The sequence below is a fragment of the Diadema antillarum genome, unplaced genomic scaffold (genome assembly GCF_040938485.1).
Source record: "Diadema antillarum isolate AM-2024a unplaced genomic scaffold, OU_Dant_1.0 scf00000153, whole genome shotgun sequence".
Lineage (NCBI taxonomy): Eukaryota > Metazoa > Echinodermata > Echinoidea > Diadematoida > Diadematidae > Diadema > Diadema antillarum.
In genome coordinates this window covers 1,473,035-1,500,232 of record NW_027271042.1, presented here as the reverse complement: position 1 = coordinate 1,500,232, position 27,198 = coordinate 1,473,035, and the positions used below count along the sequence as shown (strand labels likewise).

At 37.5% G+C, this 27,198-nt stretch overlaps 1 protein-coding gene across 1 annotated transcript; it reads left to right on the top strand.

Annotated features, from left to right (window-relative positions):
• Positions 1 to 5,050: 5,050 nt before the first annotated feature.
• Positions 5,051 to 23,492, top strand: LOC139721963 (uncharacterized). Its single transcript, XM_071633285.1, has 9 exons — positions 5,051 to 5,117; positions 7,492 to 7,613; positions 9,764 to 9,989; positions 10,858 to 10,983; positions 12,054 to 12,164; positions 13,459 to 13,630; positions 19,452 to 19,526; positions 20,875 to 20,952; positions 22,406 to 23,492. Exons 1-9 carry the CDS (start codon positions 5,051 to 5,053, stop codon positions 23,490 to 23,492), a joined length of 2,064 nt encoding a protein of 687 aa, XP_071489386.1.
• Positions 23,493 to 27,198: the final 3,706 nt, after the last annotated feature.

Below are 27,198 nucleotides of genomic sequence, written 5' to 3'. Positions count from 1 at the left end.
AATTGTCCCTTGGGCAATTACCCCGGCCCCTTCCCCTGGCCCTAATTATAATCCTAATCCTGAACTTACAGCGTAATCCTAACCCTAACCCAAACTCCTAACCTTAAACCTAATCCCAACCCTAACCCAAACTCCTAACCTTAAACCTAATCCCAACCCTAATCTTAACTCAATAAACCTTACCACTAACCAGTATTTAGCCGCGGGGTAATTGTCCTCTGGGGGTAATTGCCCGGATACGCCTCAACACCACTTTTGCGGTGAAACGAATCTCTAGAAACATTTCAATAGTTTAACGATTTTTTTCTTCTATTTTTCTTCAGATTACTCTTTTGTTAGTCACATTGATAATACAGAAACATGCAAGTTATGCTGAGTTGAGGGGAAGGTTCATTCCAATGTCTCTTGTTAAATATTTCAGTACTTTAGCAATGATTTACAGATGAGGTCATCTGAGGAATACTGGTTTCGAAGGATTTTTTTTTTTTTTGTTGGCGTTCCCATGTAATCTGAAGAAAAATAGAAAAAAAAATTGTTAAGATATATGGAATGTTTTCAGATATTCGTTTCACCGCAAAAGTGATGTTGAGGGTGTCATAAATCCACACAAATCAACATGCATTTGGATTACAGGAGCCCTTTAATAACTTTAAGTTGGTGAGACTGTCTAGTTTTCAATCAGTCCCAATTCTCGGTATCGCCAATACCTAGGTTCGGTGCGCAGAGCAGCGTTTTAGAGGCATTATGGGATACTTATGCACAGGGACAAACTTGCCCCGCTTTTGACTGCATATGCACTCAGGTCACGTCCTGTCTTTATCCAGGGGTAGTTTTGGTTGAAGATTTCTTCGCTTTCCATCATGTGACCAGCACATTGAAGCCTTGCAGTTGTGAACCATGACTCTAATGACCGCAAATCAGTAAAATTTAGAAATTCTCAACTCTTTTAAAGCTGAATTATAGCCAAGAAAAAAAAAAAGGAGTAACAACGTAAAAGCAGACAAATAACTCCATTGTAATCGTATGAGAACTGGGACGAACGCGAGACAACCGGAAGCGACAATAGAACCAAGGAATCCCACAGTGCATCTGTGACAGGGCTCTTCAGCGTGCACATAATTTTTCTGCACATATTGCGATACCAAGAATTAACGTCCTCATGGAGTGAAAGCTCGTTAAAAACTAACTGAAATAAAAAAAGAATGAAGAAAAGTGCAGATAAAATGTATTTCAACTGATGAATGCATGATAAATTCCAAGAATATTTCATAAATATGTATGATATTCACTGATGGTTATGTAAACTTAGAAGAAAACCCAGCTAGTCTGTAAACTTTATAGGAGCATCAAAACATGAAGTGTTATTTGGATGGTATTAAGCACCGCCCTGCATGTAAGGTGACTAGAGTTGGAAGGAGCACGAAGCTCGCAATATTTGTTTTTCTCTTTATTTTTCTTAAACTAAGGTATACACGGCTGGTAGAATTATCATTACAGTTATCCACACATCATCTTGCCAAAGACAGTGGCGTTTTCTCGAAATCCGCAGAGACCTATCCAGTGCATTATACAATTTATACGAGCCATTTGCCATGATATTTTTCCTACGGGTAATACAATATCAGTGGTACGTCAAAAGCACAAAAAGAAGGAAAGAAAGAAAAAAAAAACTTGATAAACTCTTCATCTTGTTCATGTGTCTTCACGGATTTAACTGTAAGTCATTGCACTATTATTAAAAAAAGATTAGTGTAATACATCAACGAAATTTACAATGCTAGTTACAGCAATTGTTGTTGGAAACGATATTTTGTAAGTAATTATCAAATAGATGAGTCGGTCATTTCAATTACATGTACAAAAGTTGTATGACCTTCTTGGTATGGACAGATCTATGATGTTTGATGTCTAATGTGATGGTATAACTTCAGATTTTGAGTATACCGGCTGTATGAATTGAGATTGATTAGCAATCCTCGAGCTGATCTCAAATATTGCTCACAATATTATGTAACAGAGTTTCTTCGATTCGAGTCAATGCTTTTTGTAATTAAATATGCACCGTACTGTTTGCATGAATAAATAATATAAACTTTTTGTGAGTAGAAATGAATTTCTGTTGTCTTTATCACGGAGACTTGAACTGTAGTCAAAATGATGATGCCATGACTGTATGATTACTTGTTCTTTTCAGAACATAGTATTTAAGCCTATATACATACGGCCAGATTGCTGTCAAAGAATTCGTTGCTCAGTAAAAGTTGTTCTAATTGATCAAACTGTTGCTCTGATGGCATCGTATTTTATCGCTTATTCTTATCAATGGGGTCTATTAATTTTTGATTATTCAACGTTCATGCACATTCTCACTACAAAGGCAAACCCTACATGTCCTATCAGCCAGAGGCTTTTCCCAGGCCTGTCCAACATAGCAACAACAAAATTGCATGACTGAGGGGGCAAAAAATGGGTCTAGTGCAATTACCCCCTAGTGGGCAATTACCCCAGACCCTTCCGCTGACCCTAACCCTAATCCTAATCCTGAACCTAATCCTAACCCTTAACCTAAACCAAATCCTAATCTTTACTCTGACCTTATTACTAACCAGTTTTTAGCGTGGGGGGTTGATTGTCCTCGGGGGTAATTATCCTGGTACGGGAAAAAAAAATCTCACGTGTATTAAATGCATAGCACTAGCGCCCGGTACGCGTATACCGCACACCCGCCTGCCTATCATGGGACGTGGGATCGCTTACGCTTTGTGGGCCCCAACACCCAAAGGTGTATGTGGATTTAGTAAAAGCAGCAACATTAGTAGAACACATCAGTGAAAGTTTGAGGAAAATCGGACAATCGATGCAAAAGTTACGAATGTTTAAAGTTTTGGTGTTTGAACCTCTGGATGACGAGACTACTAGATGTTATGACGTCGTGTGTGGACAACAATATAAAGAAAATATTAAGTGAATTCCAATGAAAAATCACTTTTCTAGCACTATGAAAGAGGACTTGACTAGCTGCTTTCAGAAAGTTTATAAATTCTGAATGTTTTTCCTCATGAGGTCAACGCCACTTTCGAGTACTACTGCAGTTTGTGTGATTTTACTTACACCCTTCTTGCTTGCTCTGATGACTGAGCGCTTTATAGCATGTGAAAACTCTATACGATTGTTCAGGGAGGTCCCCTCCCTGCTGACATTTTCTTTCTTCAGTAAGCAATGATGAAGAGGAAGAGAAGGAGGCAGGAAGGCAAACGAGCTTTTGAGAAGAGTGGGGAGGAATGTCTTTGTGCTGTGAGTTGAAATTATTTGCGACTCAATAAAATTGTGAATGAATTATTATAGCACATGTGAGCAGGAAGAATGATCAAGCACTTAGCGCTCTTAAATAGTCGCGTGTCACACCTTCTTGACCATTTTGGACGATTACTTTCTGAGGCTCGAACGAGAGGATGCATTTTCATTTGGGAAGAGGCAAAAAAAAACCCAAAAAACTACTCGAAAGCTTCTTTGCCCCTCCCCCTACTTCTCAGATTGAAATTCCTTCGAATTTCATGTATTGATTTCCTAAAGTTTCTGAATGTTGAAATAAAAAATACTGCAGAGTTTCTTTTGTTGTTGAAACGAATAGAAAAACATGTTAATAGTGATCCTGTCAGGTTCACGAATGACTGGACGGGTGTGTTCAAAGAAAATTACTAATGACTGACTAACCACTTAGCAGGGTCTATTACTTCCCATTAATCAATGGACCATTCGTAGGAAATGAGCTGCAAGTTTCAACTCATTAGCAAGCGACGCCTTTCTTGTAAAATGCATCAAAGGAAGAACAATACAGGATGATTTCTATACTAATGGATTGTACACACAGGCTCTGAAACCCTTCCATACCAAGGCTTTATTAGTTATCAGTCTCAGCTTCCCAGTCGTTGGTGAATGGGTTAAGACCAGCCACCCGTTGACAGGAATTGCTGCGTGTATAATAATCTAATATCTAAATAACTGATCGCGTAATAATAATCTTATTTAACCCTATTATGTGTGAAGTGAGTGCTGATTGGCACTGGAAACATCATAGTATTGAACACACTGTCCAAAGCCTCTGACACAGAAAGGGTTAACTATGTAGTTTTAAGTTGACTCTGGTTGTTGGTCCTCCGTAAAGGTCATGAGCAAAACTAGTCTCTCAATAGACCCTTGCCCTTCTGATAGACCTAATTGTTCAAACTGTCAAATCTGCTTGTTGTAAAAACTGCAAATTCGAGAATTCCCAACAATTTGTTATTCTTTAACTATAACTAATGTTTAGTGTATTTATGATGATGATAATGTCTGTCTCAAGGAACAGTCCCTATTATATTATAGCATGAAGTGGTTGGAAGAGCAAGAAATATAGATGGTACTTGTTTTTCTTTAACACAAACAATGAACTAAATCATTCACTTTACATTCGATATTAACCTTGTCACGTGACATTGTTTCTGCTAATTCGTATAACAGAGAGTTATACTCGTGAAACACTTATTGTGTTTTATTTTCAGAACTTTTAAGATACTTTGTCAGTTAGCAATGCCGAAGGAAAGAAAGTTTTTTGTTTTTGATCCGTACTTGGATCTCCCTGATGTGGGAGAGGGGGGGGGGGGGGGGAATCGTGAGTTGCGCATTCAACGATCCCCCCCCCCCCCCCCTATTGATGCGCTGTTTGTTTTCGCTCGACTGGAAGACTATAGCTTTTTATTCTGCGATATGTTTTGAGTTTGCTGCTATGTCCTACTCAAGTGGAAAATATCTCAACAATCCATTCTAGATTAGTGCAGGTAAGGGATTGGTCCAACCCTCTCTCACGTTATATGCCTGCAAAGGAGAGTGAAAAGATAGCAGCTCTGACGAAATTGCGGTTGCACCAGCGCGCGGGCGGCATCCAAACGTTTAAGAAGATCTTCATGAATAAGATCGCCTCGTATTGGTATTTTTAGTCAGCCGAAGTTGCAGGGCAGCCGTCGTTAAGGTTCATAAGACTCTGCTGAGATCCTCCTCTCACCCCGGTACGATGGGAAGCCCACTCCTTGTCTGTCGCCTCACACTTATCAGCCTCGTCCTCGGCAATCACATTCGTGGTATGATTTACAAATTATTTCTACTTTCCTACTTTCCAAATCATTACTTTCTACTTTCTATTATTCTAAGAAAGATCGAACTTTATAATATGTAGGCCTATATCTTTAAAACTCTGAGATTCAACGAATGAAACCTTGCCTGTATCAACTTGTTCTTTTCATTTCTTCGTAAGCAATGCCGGTGCGACTTAGGTTATGGATATAGATTCTGGTGGATAAAGCTGGGATTGTCTATACTGCTTTTCAGATTGGACGATTGTTAACAATGACACCACAGAATAAACTTTAAGTGTCAACTAAGCCGATGTTATAAATACACGTTAAGGTGCAGGCTCGTTTTATTAAGCGTCACACTGATTCGATGGATCCATTAAATCGTGTCGCATATCATGTACATGTCTTTCTTTTTAACCGTATACACTCTCCTTATTTCCTATCCTACTTACAAACAGCCAGGAATCCTACTGATACCGGTGACACGTCAGACATGTCACAGTAGTCACTGTATTACAAACCTAAAACGGTGATGGCTATTTTTGATAATGATCAGAGACAATATTTCGGTTGATGTGTGTACATGTGTGTGTGATCTGTGTTTTCGTCCATAATGCACAAAAAAAAAAAAATCGTTATTAATATGGTGTCACTGTGAAATCGTCCATCAATCTCGAAACACTGGAGTGATCATTAAAAAAAAATCATGTTTACCAAGCTGGGCGTTTTACTGAGAGAGCGGGGCAGACATATTCAAAGTGAGCGAACGAGAGAAAGTAAACCAATATTCACTAAAACAATAATTGTCTTCTTAGTCACGGTTTACTACATTATTTTCATTAAGAAACGAAATTTGTTACGAAATACTGATTGCTAAGTCTTTAACCATATCTATTTTAGCCCATGAAAAATATCAATTTGTTTCGTTTAAACTACTCAAAACGCTTTATTCCATCCTACTTAAATGCCTAATTATCCATTTGCAGATGAAACAAAAACCCTGCATTAGTGCTTCAAAATGGTTCTGAAGTGTGAGTTAGGGATGGAAACAACCAATGGAAAATTTTGAACCAGTACAATCAATGTTAAGTATTGTTAAATATACAAAAGGGGAACAATAGTTATAATAAAAAAAAAAAATCCAGACTAAACCGTCTACAGTTATGGTTTAATGAGAAAAATAGAGATATCTCCTGATATTTCAGACTTTAATTGTAATTATATGGTAGGATATTTTGTGATGACCTACACATTATGCATCAAAAGTGATATCTTGAACATTTTTTAATCACCGCTCCCAAAGGTAAACAGGACCTTTAATCAAATTGTCACATTCTGGTCAGATGATATTATTCTCACCAAGAGAGACTATAGGAGACCATTTAATAGGCATAACACATTAGATGCATATAATTCCATCTGCTCAAACAATGTTAATAACCAGATTACAATGAAATGGAAATCAGTTGATCAAACAGCATAGAGAACAAAATACAGTAGAGAAAGCCGAGGATCAGACATAATAATCAAACTTGAGCAACATAAAGCTCTAATAATGATCACATTATTCCTACCAAACCTAAAAAAAAAAAATGAAAGTAAAACGGACTTTATCATTTTCTTAGCAAACAGTTGAATTACACTATCCTTCACAACAAGAACATAAAAACACTTCTCTCGCAATTACGTAAAAAAAACAACAACCGATTTTCCACTTTTTACAAATGTATTTCTCCAAACATTACATTACGTTTATTAATTTGACGAGGAATTTATTTTAAATCTTTTTTTTTAAAGTAACATCCATTTTTTCTGCATTGCGCTGTATTTACATTGTGCTTCTTTTTTTTTAAATTCTGTTTATGTTTTGAACGCTTGAATTCTGAGTGCATTGTGTAAATGTCCGAAGTATTTCAATCTGGGTCCCTTGATCAGCCGATTTACCTATAAAACGACTTTACTTTTTTTTAAAACAAATATCGGCAATATAGACAAATAAAATGAGTTATCAAACCTTTAGCAATTCTTTAAAACGCTATTTAGATGCTTTTCACGTATAGTGGCAAAATGTATTTGAATAGACAAAATTTATTTTCATAGAAAAAGCTATCAACATTGTATTTTAATCTGGATCCATTGTGGCGCTTTTGCCGTTAAACATCAGTATCAAGATATGTTCGCGTGATTTTTTTTTCCATTATCCAAGAGTGCGGAATAATGCCTTATTAGCCATTTAGAATAATATATACTCGATGTTTCACAGAAGTTGCTTCTCTCATAAAGAAACAACAATGATAGATGCTTTGATTGTTTGCCAGAAGCCTATAGACCCTTAAACTGAACTACGAACAAATGTATGATTCTTATGTTTTTGCCGCAGGAGGCTGTGGGCAGTGTGAAGGTTTTCGTCATATTTGGAGCATCTCTTCACCAAACCTACACGACAGATACCCACCGGACTTCAGAGGAGAATGGTCAGTTGAGACTTCAGAAGACGAGCAGGTAAACTTTGAATGATTTCTTACTACACACACACATGCACACACACACACACACACACACACACACACACACACACACCACACACACACACACACACACACACGCAAATATCGTTGTGTACCTGCCCTTCCCCCCCCCAAAAAAACAAACAAAAACAAAACAAAACAAAACAAATGCATGTGAGGTATATTGTGAGAGGTATATCCACATATCAATTTTATTACCACATTGTGTATCGCTAGTCGAAGCCTGTCAATTTCCATTAACTGTAATGCCAATGGGGGGGGGGGGGATTTCGGTATGTTGCTGTTGTTAATGAAGTAGATATAGAGAGATTGTTCAATAGATAGCCAGACCAGGGAGGTTCCTCTCACCTCCCTGGCCAGACTAATGAACTGAAAGACAAAGACTACTGGGGGTAAGCCAGATGCTTTCAAAACTTTGACAGTTTAAGGGGAATGAAACCTTAACCAATATGAAATCAAGACATATTAGTAGAACATATACGTATATCTGTTCTTTGAGGAAAATCAGACATTCGCAGTAATCCGCAAGTTATAAATTTTCGAAATTTTCGCACCTCCGCATCGTATGAAAAAAATAAACACTATAAGAAATCGTCATAAAAGCAATGATAATGGTTGCAGTTTGTATAGCAAACAGGTCCTGACGCCTTTTACTACTCGTGGCGCTTCAAAAAAAAAAAAAGTGTCACAGTTGGTCAAAGATATCACGAACTTATAACTACAATCCAATATTTATTAATTGTTTATTGTTTTCATTTATCTAGCGTCATGAAAGAGCACTTGGAACACCCCATTTCAGAAGGTAGAAGGGATAATGTTATGCTCGACATATCAGTAAAAAGCGGAGGGAATGCGTACTTTTCCATAACTATGCTCTTTTTTTTTTCTTTCCATGGGCATGAAATATATAATTTTGACCAAAAATTAAAGCAACTTGTATACGCGTTGAGCCGTACATAAGGGGAATGCATGAAATACATGCAATAAAGAAAATTTTGACGATTGGGCACATTCTGTCATGTCTATTGAATATGAGTGATTAGCTGACGATTTTTCCCATTATTAATACCATTGTTTTGATCATGTCAAGAATGAAGTTCTGCAAGCTTTGTCTTTTTAGTGGGTCTCTCCATTTTTTGAATTTATAGGGTATTGTTTACTTCCCTCTGATCACTTCAGTTTTCATGAAAATGTATAATTCTTGTAAAGTTCCACAATTATTGTACTCTTTTCATATGACATTGTTTTACTCGCCTTATTTTCTGTTACCACAAAAGTGATGTCTATAATTATATTTCTGTCGAAAAATAAAATAAAGAATTTAATTGAATTGAATTGAATTGAACTGAAGTTTTCTCGTTTAAGAATCTACGAGTGTGACATGCGGGCTGATCACACCACAGAGATATAGTAATGCTGTGAAATGTGGATTATGTACTTTATATGAAAACAGTGCAGTTCTTCTCGAAAGTTTTATATCGCTCGGATTCGAAATTATGCTCACCTATCCATTTTATACCCCCAAATCATAACAATTGTTTCACTATAAAATTCTCATTGTTTAAATTATAAATCTTTAGGTATTGGAAAATCAGTTGTCCCTGTTTTCTTGTCTAAAGCTCCCAACTCCAGAACACTTTATCAATCGTTTTCTTCTTTTCTCTCAACTTTTCCTATTCTGGTTTCCCGTAATTCTTGTCCCGTAGTTTTGTTTCTGTCTTGTTAGGCCTATGATACTATACTGTCCCCCACATGTGTCGTCCTCCTCGGTCAAATGACATAGAAAATACTTGAAAGTTCATATTAATTAATCTATTTGTATGTATTTGGTTCCTTCGGTTAAGAATAAAAGAGAACTGTACAAATAACCAAAATGTCAAAAGGCCGTTATCCAAGTCAAACGAATAATTATTGCTTATCGATAATATTTTCCTCTACCTGAATGCTTTAAGATATACCATGAAATATTATCTACGTATCATTCACATAATTTCTATTTCTTATGATTGTATGAGTACTCTTGTCTATATTTTCATGTGAAAATGGTTGATTTTGTCATACTGATTTCTTTCATACAAGTGGAGAAATAAAACTGAATGAAACTCAAATTGCATTCCACTTCAGCTTCTGATACGAGTGAACATGCTGGAGATCGAGAGAATGTGGGACAAACTCACCCTTAGCCACCAGACCAGACTTCGTGGTAGCATCAGCACGTTGGAGCTGGTTAGCGGGAATGTGACGTCACTGATTCTACCGAGTGGTGGAGTCACAAAAGTTACGTTTTGGAGTGACGTCATAAGGGAATTTGCTGGTTTCGACTTGGATTTTTATTCGTTTTCCCATAATGGTAAGTATGATCATCTCGTGTTTTTTTTTTGTTCATTTGTAAGTCTTGACTATGTTATAATAATGTACTATGGTATATTACCATATTTTACTATTTTTGCGGATCTTGCGAAGGCTAATTTTAAGATAAAGATTCACATCTTCATGTAGCCTTCTAGTGTAGTGTGCCATCAGATGCCATCGTGTGACCTTCTGCAGACATCGGTATTGCCTCGGCTAGTGATCGGTTGTTAACCAAGTTCGGGGCCCTGATTGTCGTGAGAAATTAAAATTCCAAATTAGTATGACTATCTAGATCTTGTGTCAATTTCGGGACAATGTGACGTCACCTTAAAGTGTCTCCTGGCACATCCGATAAAAGGCGAAATAAACTTCTCGTGTTCAAGCAATATTTCAAATGATATAGTAATTCATTTTATAAAATGGACTTTAGAATCTCTACAAGCTGATTGGTCATTATGCATTGATTTTCACTGATCCTCACTTTAATAGCCATGCGTCCGGTAAAAATCCGAATCCATGGCTCAAGCCGTGTACAGTGTTGTAGGTGTACTAGACGCATAATGAGCAAAAAGTTTAATTTCATGTGTTTACGGGCCCATTTTACAAACGGATCAATGAGAACTGGATGCTCTCATTTAACTTTCATGACTTTGGGACAATGTTTAAACAGTAATAAAGTTAAACTCGCGCATCCCAATTTTCACCAATCCACTCTGTCCTGTGCATCATTTTTATGACAGAAAATGCGATGACAAAGTTTCGCCGCTAACATGAAAATAACCACATCCTACATTATGCAAATGATAAAAATGGAGATAAAACACCCGTCACCTTTGAAAGAACAAAATGCTTTATTAATACACCAGAGACAATAGGAGGCGCTGTTCTAGATGACTTCATGTGTTTGTCGGGACTACAGACGATCAGGTCGATTGCCAGGTGTGATCTCGTAATAGACTGTCACGACTTTTCCGACGAGGTTGGATGCGGCAGTGAGTACTTATAAACTAGTTTCTATATAATTATCACATGTACACGTTGGTACAAATGACCTTTCTGTTTTTTCTCAGCTGGTTTAATAGGCACTTCACTTCTTTTCAATGCAACGTAATGAGTACGGATATAAACTTGCCCGACGAAACAAATTATAGAATTCATGAATAAACAAAGGATGATCTCGCATATTAGGACCAGGTGACCGAAATGATCCGTCAATCAACCCGGGGGGGGGGGGGGGGGGGGGGGGGCATCCATTTCATTGTTTTGTATTGAATGCATTAAAATATGTTTTTATTAATATTGCTAAATATGACTCACATCGTGCAAGCTTTGCTTTTAAGTGGGTTCCTCATATTACACGTCAATTATATGTCCTTTTGTACATTACATTATTTTGTACATCACACATTACATATGTACATTTGTGCAATTTTGTTTCAAACTGACAATTGTGTTAAAAACATTTCTTTTTCAAAATCAAATGGAATATAAAACTTGTATGAAATGTGGAATATGGAACATGAATAAAAAAAGATACTAGGCTTGCTGCCAGGTGGAATTACTGTCAGTACCATTTACAAGGATTGCATGAAGGAAAAAAAAACATATATAACAAAAGGCTTATCTCAAGGAATTTAAAAATAATCATGCCTCTTGGAACGAATGAACTTTTTCTGCTCATTCGCATTGTAGAACTACGGTACCAACAGGCTTGTAGACAGTAGAGATAATACTCACCTCTCTGTCACTCACTCACTCCCTATGTCATCTTATTCCGACTTTCTACAGAAACCCTAAGATAGATTGTCACACACACATACACACACACGCACACACACCTTAATGCATTTATGATTCTCGAAACGTGAGTGCCTTTTTTTTACATCCCTACAGATGGCAAGTACTTCCTACATTATGTTTAATCATGTTTGATAATATGAGACAAGCAACACAGAGGACAAAATGGCGGAATTAAATTTCGTTAAAGGGGAGAAGACTTTTTTATATCGTGCATTTTCTAGTACTTTTAACGCGTTTTACTACCACCACTGATGTCACGCAGATTGCAGTGCTGACTCGTATTTGTGTCGAGGAAGCGACATATGCTTGGACGCTGACTACCAATGTGATGGCGTGTACGACTGCCCTCTATCGGACGATGAGGAAAACTGTGGTTAGTTCTATGTCCAAAGCACTGCTGTTATTCCGTCATCTAAAATTTCCGAAAGGATTTTATCAAATGAATAAATAGGTGGAATTTGCTTTCCTTGGATAAAATTATTTTTTAATAGATGAATGAATAGATACATGAATAAACGAGTTAGTAGCTGAAAGAAAAGATATGATTTGCAAACGCTGTATTTTAACCCTTTGTGTACCACATTCATTTACTATTCATAGGTTTATATGCAAAATTGTTGCACATTTGACTCATTGACACAGCTAGGGCTAATCATCTATGTGACGTGTTGTACAGTTTTATGTTTTTATAGAAGTAACTTTCAAGCTATAGAATTCTTGTTAGGAATAATACACGGATTGTATGCATAATATTTCATCCACACAGAAGCAAAACATTTGCCCAGGGAGGTGTGCAATAAGTAGCATTACTCCAGGATTTGAGAAAATTGTGCGGGAAAAAAATAAAGTGCGCGTGAACAAAATACAAAATCGGTTACCTCTATCAGCACGGTCAATATGCGTCGTGACGTTCAATGTCAAATGCCGAATAAATTCAATGCTTTTATTTTCTACGTGATAGTCCAAGATTGTATCTTTACAAGACAAGCGAGGGACTTGTCGCAGAGTATCTAAGTCTGTCGAGGGCAAAAGAAGACGAAGAAGAAGAAGAAGAAGAAGAAGAAGCTGACAGAGCTAGTCCCCTTCACAATGAAATAGATAATTATGTTCCAGTTGAGAACCCATGGCAGGTGGACCTACGATATTTCATAATCCAAACGCCTACTTAGATTATATGGTTTCGATTGAATAAATGTTAATGATAGAGTTCTGTTGTTTTAATTCATTGTAATGAGATGAATCTGGCACTTTTTGGAATTGAAACTCATTAACCAGTCCTGCCCCCCCCCCTTTTTTTTTATTGATCTGTTTGCAGCTGGACTAAGTTTCTATTCGTCTTAGTCATGGTGTACAGCATACAATCTTTTGCGAAGAAATTAATGGTGGTCTTTCCTTAAACTATGCTTGCAGGTCGTTCATGAATATCATTACTTACATAAACAGATTGTCTTAGAAGAATTAATGAATGGATGTATGCTCTTGGGAGATACAGGCACGCATACCTGCAGAATTTGAATCGAACACACGGATGTTGTTCAGTCTATTCAGGGAGGTGAAAGAGAGCTCTTCCCCCTCCCTGGTCTATACTTTATAATCATTTTGTTTATCACTTGTAAAATACTTCGTGGATGAATAAACTGATGGCATCCGCTTTTTTCACTATCCAGAAACCCTTCGATGTCCATCGGGGTGCTTTTGTGGGGAGTCACCGTACAACGAGCTCAACGGCCCTCTCCCTCCAGCTGATGGAAAGCCCGAATGGCTGCCTTGGTGGGTTAATTGTACAAACGGCTGGAACCAAGAATACGCAAAGAAGACGGCAAAGAAGGCTATCATCTTGTAAGTTATATGAGCTCCCCAGAGAGAGAGAGAGAGAGAGATTTTCTGACTTTTCACGACATATCGTTGGATCTAAAAAACGCCCCCCCCCCCCCCCGAGTTGCAGCATCTGTGATTTTCCTCTTATAATGTCATCAAAATGAACTTTTAACAGGGGAAACTCGATACAACAAAGCACTAATAAAACTAAATATCAAAAGTTATTACAAGTAAAATGTAATTTCTGCTTCCCCGATTTTTCTTCTATGCAAGACAATGCATTCGTTTTACGCTTGGCCCACTCTATAGGGAGATCGGCTAGAATTACAAAACAACAACAACAAGAACAACAACAGCAACATAGCTTTACACCTGCTATGTACCAACAAAACATCTTATAAACAGGTTCATGTGTCCAAAATAAGGCTAACTAAGTACATTATGCCCACATTGCTTTCAGTATTTTTAGTACTGTGCCATCTTACGTTATTAATTGACACTAAAAACACGCAAAGGGTTACTTATTTCCGTTCTAGATACATGTACGACCTGGACTACGTTGAAGCGCAAATAGCACTCCATGTACCCAAAACCAACAGTAGAGCGGGGGACAATACTTTTGTGACGGCTGCACCGCGATTGTGGAACGATCTACAATTGTACCTCGGTTCGTCCGCATTTCCCCATCCCGTGATGTCTTCAAGAAGAATCTTTCCTTTTTAATGCTAATCTGTGACTGAAATTTGTTGTGAAGGGCTGTGAAACCAGTCATTGACTGTGTAAGGGTGCTATATAAATGATCCGATTATATTCTATGGTATTGTACGTCTATTAACTGGCCTATTGAACTACATACATGACTTTACCTATGTTTCCTATCAATCTAGAAACTTGTTTGGAGCAAATACTGGAAATTTAGGAGCTGGGTCATTCCGGAGATTTGAATACATTCATATCCTGTGAGTTGATTTATGTTTTTGTGTCCAATTACTAGTATTTTGATAACGGTTATGCTAGGATATATTCGATATTGCTAATGTTGAGGAGTCACTGCAGCAAGTAGCTTTTATCAGACCGTTTATAAAATGAAACAGTTTGTCAGCCTTTTTCTTTCACTTCCGCTTAATTTGTGCAGCAGTCAAAGTACTTTATAATTATTTCTGCCAAAGTCACAGAAGTTACGTTCAGACGGCGATCTTTAACCTCGAGGATAGCTATAATCAAGGATAAGCTCGTAGTTAAGCACCGTGTATCTATAGGCGTGTGCACGCGCTCGTTGATATAGCTAACTTGAAGTTAACTCTAAGATGATCATAATAATAATAATAATGATAATAATAATGATAATAATAATAATAATAATAATGATAATGATAATAATAATAATGTGTTATTTACCCAGGATAGCCTCTTTAGTGTTGGCATTGTTCTACCAGAGGGCCCTGCTATCATTATTACCCTAGCGTTGCCAGGTACCCATTTATACACCTGTGTCGAGAGGGACATTGTGAGTAAAATCGTCTTGTCCAAGGACGTAAGGCTGCGCTGAGCGGGACTCGAACTCGTTTCCTCCGATCGGGAGTCGGGAGTCTTATCCACTATGCCACAGCGCCCCCATAAAATACATAAGATAGCTCTGTCCATTATCCTATATCCTATATATCCTAGCTCTCTGTCAACAAGCTGCGGGGAGGGGGTGGGGGTCCCCTTGACTCGTAGTCAAGCATCGTGTGAACACATCTTGTTGATAGGGATTTGTAGATAAGCGCAGTTTTGGGGGCAGTGAGCCTGTCTCTTCGAGGATAGCTACCTTTATCGATAAGCTTCATCGTGTGAATGCACGTGGTAGGTAAGGCATGGAGCTTATCCTCGAAGATAGCTATCCTCGACGTTGAGGATCGCTGTCTGAACGTAACTATGACCAGCCTTTGGATAGAATGCATCCTTGATATTAAAAAAAATGCACATATACCTGTACTAGCAATAACAGCGAGCTTCGGAAACATTTTGGGAGTGTTCCTAGAATACATAATAATCTACAGTTATGGACGGAATTAAAAAAAAAAAAAAAAAACGTTTTTATTTTCTTATTTTTTGAGTAGTTGTTGTCGTTTAAATACTGCTTGTTTTCTTCGTACTCTTTTAAAACGCAGACAAATTTCTATTTAAAACAATTTGTGCAGATTTATAGATCTGGTGTAATTAATAAGAGTCCATTCATTTTGATTTGATTTATGTTGTATTTGTGCAGTGACCTGTCGTCGAATCAGCTTACTCACGTTAGACCCGGTCTTTTTGATGGAATTCATCGTGTATGGAAATTGTACGTATAGTCATGAAGGGTCTGTAATTCGCATAATCGATTCCTTTGTTAACCCTGCTGGAAAGAACACAGTGCCCACAGTGTGAGAAACACAGTATGAAAACATTGAGAACACAGTGTGAAATATCTTCACACTGTTAAATTCGAGAATTTTAACTGTGCTAACACAATAGGATTCATCACAGTGTGAAACAAAGCATTACTATGTGAATACACTGTGAAAACCACACCACAGTGTGAAATAATCCACACACTGTTAAATTCGAGCGTTTTTACATAATCGACCTTATGAAGACACAGTGAACACACTGTGAACACACTGTGGGACAATGTGTTCTTTCCATATAGGGTTGTATCTCCTCGCAGTTTGAATACTTATGCACGAATTTGCTTGCATAATATTATTTGTGTTGAAGACGTAGTATCAGCTGGACATTCCTAGAATCAAATCAAATCCATTACAGTGCTTGAAATCTCGTGTCGCTATTGTTTGCCGTACATTGTTATCATAGAGAATGAAAGTATACACAAACCCTTTGGCATACACCGAAACCTCCTCATTGAAAATAGTTTAATATGATATAATACACCCACGTATCTTCAAAACATTACCTCTCTTCGTTCCTTCCATTCTCCCAGACCCCTGCGTTCATTTTACTCTCTCCGATTACTTTATGGCCCACGTACAAAAACCTGTTATTGTGAGCGAGCCTTCTCTTCCATTGCCCCACCCTTTGGAATAAACCCCCTCTTCATATCCAGAATACCCAATTGAGTCATTTAAAATTCCAGTCAAAACTAATCTTTTTAATCGGTTGATTTTTTTTTCTACAGGTGCACACAGCAGTTACTAATTCTTGTATTACTCCATAACATTTATTTTTCTTCTTTTCGTTACTGTTATTTTTGTTTTGCGTTGTCTTTATTTTAATGTGTTTTCGCAATTTCTTGAGTATAAATAGCACCAGTGTGCTTAGAAACACCTGTCTAAAGCGCCGATTGCAGTTATTATTTTAGTATTATTATTAATGGTATATTGGTAACGTTATTGAAACTCTCCTCCAAAACTCAATACTGTCCTATCTCACTACCCACATCATGCACAGATTTCTCTTCAACAACAGTTTAACACATCTAGAAAGAGACACTTTCAGAGGGTTATTCAACGTGCGTTTATTGTAAGTATGACTATACACAGAACATATTTTGAATCAGCTATCACACCTGTATATCTACGATTAAAAGGGCGATGAATAAAAACGCATTTTCAGCGTGTTTCTTTTAGGTTTTAAATCCGTCATTACAGTATAAGATAGGAATACATAGTTGGGTGAAACGTTAAGATGATACATGTAGATTTGATGGGTTACGAATAGGTTTGACCTTAGATATTGCAGAATTGAGAATAGTGAATACATCAGTGTGAAGGGTATCCCTATTTCGATTGCAAAAATTGCTAATCTACAGTACATTCAGTTCGAAGCAACTTTTAACACAAGATTGAAATGAAGAAGCCAACATGCCAACTGCCAGGATGATTTATGTTCACAGAGTTTTCGAATGAGGAAGCGGCTTGGGGTGTAAACATAATTGTCTTTGATATGCTGCTTATAATCCTTCGTAAATGTATCAAAATTATCTAGACAGTATAAGCATTATGCCAGGCAAGGCTATCATCAAAATGTAAAAAAAACACCCAAAAAACCAAAAAAAAAAAAAAAACCAAAGCAAAACAACCCCCCCCCCAAAAAAAAAAACACAAAACAAAACAAAAAACAGCGGGAACGAATCTTCTTTATTAATGTCTTTTCTGCTCTTTTTCACAAATTTTCTTCTTCTCTGATTCTCTTCTATACATATATACAAAGATATTTAGACGGCAATAAGCTATGGCGGCTAGAAAATGGTTGTTTCACGGGCCTTCACAATGTGTTCTTATTGTAAGTATTCACGTAACTTTTTATACTAACTTAGTTTGTGCAGCATTCCTTGACATCTTTTTTTTTTCTAGATTGCAAGCTCTGTAATTATTATCAATCGTTTCACAATTTTTGCTGCTATACCTTACCCGTCAATCGCTCATGATAATAAAAATAAATAATGATAATAATGATAAATAATAGATAGATAAATAAATTATAAAAAAGTAGTGGACACATTTTTAAATTTTATTTTTACTGCAAGAAAGAATATAAATGAAATAAGTAAGAATAAATATAAAATTGAACTGTGATTATCATATATTCCATAATGCCTCTGTGTCCTGTCCTATATCTATTGAGATAATACAGGACACATTACTCAATCAAACTATGGCATTATAATGGAAACTAAAGAGACAAAAATCGAGTGGATAGGTATGCTGAATTTATATCAAATGCAATTGTAACATTAATTTGTTTGTTTGCCGTTGTTATTGTTTCGGGGGGGGGGAGCATAGATTTATACTCTTCCTGTTGTGGTCGGAAGAATAACAAAGGAAGCAATTACCACCCATGGTAACAAACAAACAAAACGAAACAAAACAAGTTGTACATTTCATGTTCGAAAAATATTTGTGGAATAACCACACACACAAAATCATTTTCTTAACATGGACTTTTACTGTTTACTCCTTGAACTAGGTTTATGCAAATATACAATACTTCCAAGACTATCTCAACATTTCAAACCACGAGTCGAATGTTTTTTGAAATGTCATGCAAAATAGGCTCATAAGTATATATTTTTTGTTTATATTATATTTCATGGCAGAGACCTCAACAGAAATCGACTGGGTAATTTTAGACCTGGTGCGTTCAAGGATGTAGGGCGATCTTTGCAACGACTGTGAGTATACATCCCTACTGGAAAGAACACAGTGTCCCACAGTGTTTAGTCGACTAATGTAAAAACGCTCGAATTTAACAGTGTGAAAATTATTTCACACTGTGGTGTGGTTTTTCACATGGTATTAACATATCAATGTTCTGTTTCACACTGTGGTTTAATGATTCACAATGTGTTACGTGCACACTGTTAAAATGCTCGAGTTTAACAGCGTGAAGAGATTTCACATTGTGTGCATGTGTCACACTGTGTTTTACATTATGGGACACTGTGTTCTTTCCAGCAGGGATGAACAATAAGGGAAAAATAAAGAAGAATTATGGTCTGTGTGGATCACTCTGAGAAACGGTAGTCATTAAACCAAAATATGTTATGTTTTCTCGTATGAATAACATTTTTTATAACATTATATTATGAAAGAAAGGGGAGCAGGTGTGATATTGATGAACTCATCATTCTTTCTCCTAGAATTTCATAAATCGAAGAATGGATGAGGAAAACAAATTACAAATTAAATTATAGACATGTACAAACCCATTTGAATGCTTCCTACGACTAGACTCTAGAGAAGGCCATTTTAAAACAGAATGAATTTATAATTATAAACACAGGTTGTAAGAGTTTATCAAGCGCGATCTTGAAGGTTTGTTGTTCTGATAAGCATCTCCTATTCCGCCTCTCATATTCCAGAGCTCTCACCTACAACCTTATAACGGAAGTGAATGCAACGCTCTTTACAGGCATAGAGAAGACGTTGCTTATTTTGTGAGTATTATTTCTTACTCTTGCGGTTATTAAAGACTTGGTATTGAATCTACTTTATTATCGTTATTCCGCCTTCATTTGCGACGCATTAGCAACGTTCATGACTGTGTTGAGGGGTTTTAAAAAAGAAAGATGACATATCGCATCTCGGAGATTTTGACAGTTGATAATGTACGTATTGCATGAATCCTTGCAAAAAGCCTACTACATATTTAGTATTTAGACATAGATATACATGATCAATACATTGAAATTCACGTGTGTCAATACATTGATAATGAGTTGATATTTTCCCCCAAAAGATTTGTAATAGGTGATTCCATGACCAGAAGTCTCTTACAATATCCTTTGGTTCTCAAGCAGAGGTATAAGTGTTGATGTTATACGTGTGGTAGAAAACGCTTCATGATAAAACTAAAATTGTCAGTTTAATTTGAAATACAGTGCTGTACGTGATGATTAGTCCAATAATGCTTCTTTGTATATCATTTAGCAGGTCTATTGAGGGTAATCCACTCGAACACGTAGCACCCGGCTCCTTCAAAAATTTGGTAGCCCTCAGAAATCTGTAAGTGAAATGATTATAATGCATCATTCTTTATCATTTTCTCTCATATTTTGTGAAAAGCTCAGAAAGCACTGTTCTCATTAGAATGAGAAGCAATATAATGTGGTAGGTTATTTCTGTAATTAATGAATTATGATCAATATTTAAACTCCATCTGTAATATTCGTTTTTAGTCTACAAGAAAAAAAAGTTGTTTTATTAAAACGTCACTTTACGGCAGTAATTTGGCTCAGTTGGTAGTGCGTCTGCCTCCAGATCCAAAGAACCCGGGTTCGAATCCCAAGTCTAACTGAGGAATAATGTGTGTGTACCGTCCCCTCGTAAGAGACAAAACACTCCGTTTCTCGGATAGGACGTGAAATGGAGGTCCAGTGTGGGGTAGAGTCACAACTCAAAAGAACCCGCTTTATTCATTCATCTTAAAGAGCAGGGTGATAAACAGGCGAAGTGGTCCCACCTCACATCCAACTCAAACTGCACCCCATGATGAAAGACTCAGCTAATGTATATGAATGTGTAGACTATATCCAGTTCTCTTCTCAGATGGAAATGAAACAAACAAACTTTACATATTTTTACACTTATATACCGTTAGTATATATTGAGTGATAAGAATTCACAGCGAACACTGAACATTAATGATTAAAAAAGCTTTTATGCGGGTTTATCTTGAACAGACCTCCATTCCACCACATTTTATCAACACAAACACACAATGCCATTTGAATAACGGATAAAATAGCATTTCCTTTCCTGTTGTATTTTTTTTTCCTCATATAGTTACTTCATGGTACGACCACCTTCGCCACTCTCAATCTATCCTGATATATTTGACGGTTTGGACAATTTGAAGGCGATGTAAGATTTTTTCTTTTTTTATATACAACTTTCCATTTCCTTGCTGGGAAGAACATTATCTGTATTATTGTCCCAAAGTGTGAAACGCAATGTTAAGCACAATATGAACACATTGTGAACACAGTGTGAAATCTCTTCACGCTGTTAAATTTGAGCGTTGTAACAATGTGATCACATTGTGAAACATCACATTTCAATGTGAAGCAGAACAGTGTCATGAAAAGACTTTGTGAAAAAACACAAATAACCACGATAATGGTGTAAAATCATCTTTACACCGTTAAAATCGAACGTTTTCACATAGCCAATATGTGAACACATTGTGAACACATAGTGAGTCACCCGTAGTCTTTTCAGCAGTCGGTTTCAGCAAGTTTGAATGATCACAGTGTTGTATAATAAACCTTTAATTGATTTCATCTAGATTCAGTTTTGTTTGTTATCGGTTTTGTTTTGAATAGAGACAGCACATTTTGTCACCATTGATTAGTTAGCGCTATAAGTTCTCATCATGGTCATACGCATACACTGGCAGGGGGTGGGGGTGGCCAGGGGGAAGGGAGGGGGCGGGGGAAGGCAGGAGCTGGAGAAAGATGTGAAAGAGGTAAAGAGATAACGGATCCTACTATCAAGACATACATTGTATGATGCATTCAGCCAAGTGGGAAGAGGATATTCCCCTCTCACCCGCTCCCCATTTCGGTACACTTTCGGAGACTTAGAATAGTGATACAGTGAGGCACTCACTACACAAGAGATAATATAAACCAGGATTTATCCATACACATTTTCTCTCCGTAATCTTTATTTTCGTAGCTCTAATTTTACGAAAAAGTTTCCAACATTTGGCACCCGATATTTGTAAGAATGCAAATGCTCCTTATTATGGGAGGATCTATACCCCTCCGACACCCTTTCAAAGTTTGGTCCACTTCCATAGTGCCATAGTACACAAGTAAGACGCACACGTAAAACAAGAGGTAAAGGATACCATGATTTAGTACCCCCCCCCCCGCCATATACTAATTCATCTGATTTAGGGGATTAACAACTTTCAAAATATCGTTGAATTTCAATTCTAAAAATGCGAAAGTTCCCTTGGGTGTGGCGGGGGGGGGGGGGGGGTGGGGGTGTGCCCGGGACCACACCCTCCCTCGCTCGGTCGCTGCTGCACTCCCTTAACTATTGTTGGCGTGGTCATCCCGAATAGCTGAATATCGAACGTATTCTTGCCCCCTTCCCTCAGCAAAGTATCCTGTGTACATTTATGGTTTCAATTGTTCTTCTGGCTATAGTTTTAACTTATGCTGACACCAATTTGGTTACACGTCAGACACATGACTTGGTCGGATGTTCCTGTTACATGCAGCCTCAGTTGGGTTCTTAATGTTCGTTCATGGTAGTCGAGATATTAATGATTTGTGCTTGACATGACATCACAATTTATTTTCAGTCACGCCTTCGACCCACGCATATGTTGCGTAGCTCCAGGGAAAGCTGTGTGCACTCTCCGTCTACCAGCCCACCCGCTCTTCACCTGCAGACTGACTTTTCTGCAGGATCTTCCCACTAAAATCTTCATCTGGATTCTTGGAATCAGCGCACTTATCGGAAACTCCTACGTAATAATCCAGCGACTGTTGGCCAAGTTTTCAAGAGATACGGCTAAAGTCCAGTCTATTCTAATTTTGAATCTTGCCATCTCTGACTTCCTTATGGGAATCTGCCTCCTGATCCTAGCAATTATGGACATCGTTATTTCGGATTCCTACTTCTGGGAGGGGCGGGCCGAAGAGTGGCGAACCAGCAGCATTTGTCAGGCGGCGGGCTTCATCTCTGTACTCAGCAGCGAGACGTCGGTTTTCTTGATTACCATCATCAGCCTCGATCGAGTCATTTGCGTTCTCTTTCCGTTCAGTGAACGTCGCCTTAGTGTCAAATCAGCTCACGTGGTAGTAGGAGCGACCTGGGGACTAGCCCTCCTCCTTAGCATCTTTGCTGCTGTACTGAATTACCTCAACCCCGACGCTTATGGACTGAGCGACGTGTGTGTAGGCCTGCCATTGATTCGAAAGAATTCTGGACTCATATCTGTGGTTGATGAAAACACATTCTCAGAGATTGGTGTTGTGCACCATAAGACTGTTGCGGCGGCATCGGAGTCAACTTGGCTGTTTTCCATCGTCCTGTTCCTTGGAGTCAACTTATTTTTTTTCTCCGTCGTACTCATCGCGTACATCATCATCTTTATCTGGGTGCGGGTTACCAGGAACAAGGCGGGACGCAAAGACAGTGAAGGAGCTGAAATCAAGATGGCTGCTAAAATGTCACTCTTGGTCGGTACGGACTTCTTTTGCTGGATGCCTATCATCATTCTAGGAATACTAGTCCAGAGTAACATTGTCACACTCAGCTCGGACGTCTACGCCTGGCTAGTGGTCTTTGTCCTACCTATCAACTCATCAATTAACCCTTACCTGTACACAATCGTGGACACCACGACCCGTAAGCAGAAATTGAAAGGAAAAAGCAGGCTGTAAAAAATAATTTACCGCATTCTACTTCTACTTCTGTCTTGTCTGTTACGAAAGGAGAAAGTAGAGAAAATTTAAAAACGTTAAAGTTTGAAATACTTTATCTTGGTGGGAACTGGTTTTCAGTCAGTCCCAACTAACGTCTCACGTAGAGTGAAAGATCCGTCAAAGAATAACCAAAATCAAGAAAGCGAAGAAAGAGCAAATAAGATGAATATGAAACAGATAAATAGAACTCCGTAAAACAATCACAAATGAGAAATCAAGATGTTAAGATTACTATCTAATATGTATGTATGATGCTAACTGTTGATTATGTACACTTAGAAGAAAAATCTAGCTATGCTATAGTATGTAAACTTTATAGGAGCATCGAAACATGCAGTTTTATTTGGATGGTATCAAGCACCGCTCTGCATGTAAGGTGACGAGATTTGGAAGGAGAACGAAGCTTGCGATTTGTTTTTCTCTTTATTTTGTCAAATTGTGATATACACGCCGGGTAGAATTATCCACTTACCCACACTTCACCCACACTTCATCTTGCCAAAGGCAGTAGCGTACCAATTATGATCTAAGTTGCTAGAAACATAGGCATAAAGGTTAAAAAAAAATACTTTGTAGCACATTCCTAGAAGATCGGTAATAATTGTTGCACAATGCATACTACAGGTATATCTTTACGCTGTCACAGTTATTTGGCAGTACAGTTTGAAAAGCATACGCATTTTGATGTGTTTTGATGTTCAAGCTTTGAATTGTACAGTAAGGTCATTTCTCTCAAAATGCGCAAGAGATGTGTTTAAAGTGCATTACATCATGGAGTCGTATAGCAGCTTCGTGTTTACACGAGCAATTTCTCATGATTTTTTTTTGTCGTAGATGTGAAATTTCAGTGGTACGTCACAAGTGAAAAAAAAAAACCGATAGCTTGATAAATGTTATTGTGTGTAGTCATGGATTAGACTGTAAGTCGTTGCACTATAAGATGAAAAAAGAAAAATGATATGTCATTAGCTTAGTGGAACATGTCAACTAAATTTACAATGCTCATCTAAGCAAAAGAATACTCAGAGGGGTGAATGTTGAGGTGTGCATTTCTTAAATTTTCTGCAATACTATTTCATCACACTTCAATGCTAATCTAATCGGCAATAACATTGAAAGTAATGTGTAATAACTAATCATCAAAAAGATGAGTCGGTCGTTTCAATTACATACATGTCCTTCTTAATATTATGGAAAAGTCTATTGCCTTACTTTGATATGGTACTTTGATTTCTAATTTGTGGGTATAACTTAAGATTTTGAGTAAATCGGCGATATGAATTGACATTAATTGGATCAACTCAAGCATTCCTTACAATTATGTGACAGAATTTGATATTTTCGAGTGCTTTGTTGAATTTGCATAGCACTTTCTGCCTGGATAAATGATTATTTTTGTGTTGTTTGAAACGAAGCTGTATTGGATATTATGTAACAGAATTTCTTCTTTTCGACTGATTAGATACTGTGCACCATAATGTGCACATGCGAATAAATCAACTTGCATGTGTGTGTGTGTGTGTAAAGCGAAGTTGTATTGTCTTGATCACAAAGACTTGTACTACTGATCGTATAGTAAAGATGATACTATAAGTATTTATTGTCTTTATGTTTATGAAGAAAGAAATGTGGTTGTTTTTCCCTGAGAACGTATCACACTGTGACAACAACAAATAAATAGTCAAATACAATCGTGACCACTTACATAATAATCGATTTGTACAGTTTAATTTACATATGCATACACACGTAAATATATGCAATTACTACTATCACAATTGCTTGTAATCCAGGTGAAAATGTTCGCATCCCCAGCGTTAAACAGTTAAAATTGTTGAAAATTAAGATAATGAATAATTAAGATTGAACTTTAAGATAATGTTTTGACCGAATGGAATCGTATATTATGGCTTATTCTCATTATACAAAGGTCCCTTTTACAGAGAGAGGCTTTTCCAGGCTTGTCCGACATAGCACAAAAACAAAAATTTTAATGCATGCAAGCTGGAGTCCATTAGGCTCGAATGATGTCCTTCTATGCCCTCAGAATAAAACAAACAAACAGCTTGGATTCAGGATAGGTGGTTGCAGCGTGTGTTTGAGATAAATGAAGTGCAATGCTGGGTTGTGGTTGGTGTGGGTGTATGTAAGTTTGCGTTTTAATATGGTGGTGTGTTGTGTTAATAACGGGGGCAATTAGGTCTTATGATACTTGTAGTCCATGGGCCAGGCCAGATATTGGTACCATCTGAGGTGGCAAAACCTTTTTGGTGTCATTTTGTTTGTCGGGCATAGATATGCTTATCAAGCTATGATAGCATTTCCAAATGAGTAGCTTAGTCATAGTAAATGAATTTTTAACCAATTTGGTCTCGTTGTTATATCCCTATACTTCTGAATCGAAACTAACCGCCATACAAAGAAGAGCACTGTCTTCTGTATGTTCCATAGAGCTTTAAAATGCAGCTCTATGGTATGTTCACAGGTGTTCTGTTGTAAAAGCGGTGCGCTTAGTCTTTATTCAAGGCAGCGAAGGGAATATCCAAAGGCTATGATGTCCACAGCGCTTAGTCTTTATTCTAGACGGCGAAGGGAATATCCAGAGCGTATGATACAGTGTATATCTTTTTATCTAAAAACAACAACAACAACAACAACAAAAGCAATTCCTAGTGAATTTTACCGTATTTTTCAATCATTTATCATTTTCCGGTGAAAACGCTACGGTGAAAACGCTGATACCACACCAATGTCGCTTTATTTCCCTCCAACAATATAAGATAATGCAAAAACAATGTACCGGTACACTACGATACATTATAATGAATGATATTGTAAATGAACAGAGTGATTTTTGTTTAAAACTGATGTATTTGTTGATAGGGTAGTATAAAAACAGTATAGATAATCCCTTTTATGAGGAACTTTAGATATGATAACGGTACATTGGTCTAGATAAAGAACTAAGCGCACCGCGTGACAGCTGTGGACATCATAACCCTTTGGATATTCTCTTCGCTGCCTTGAATAAAGACTAAGCGCACCGCGTTTACAACAGAACACCTGTGGACATACAGAAGGCAGTGCTCTTCTTTGTATAGCGGTTTAGTTTCGATTCAGAAGTATAGGGATATAAATACGAGACCAAATTGGTTAAAAATTCATTTATTATGACTAAGCTACTCATTTGGAAATGCTATCATAGCTTGATAGGCATATCTATGCCCGACAAACAAAATGACACCAAAAAGGTTGTGCCACCTCAGATGGTACCAACAACCCATTTTTCGGGTCTTGGCCCATGGACTATTGATAATGGCGGTGGGTGGTGTGTGTTTGAGATAAGATGTTGGGTGTTGTGTGTTTGAGAAAAAATGTTGGGTGTTGTGTGTATTGGTGTGGATCATCATGATTGTCAATGGTCATGGTTGTTGGAGAGCGTTTGTGATACACGTCCACGCATGGCGACCACCAGGGAGAATTCCGCCCGACCATCCGGGGGGTGCATTTCTTTTATTGACTTCTGAACGTTCTGCATGACTGATCAGAAGTGGTAGTCTCTTCTTGCCAGCCACTAGTGTGAAAACAAGAGACGATTGAAGGAGACAGCATTTGCTTATTATACGATAATCTTGAAAAACAACTGGTAAGTGGAGACTAAGCT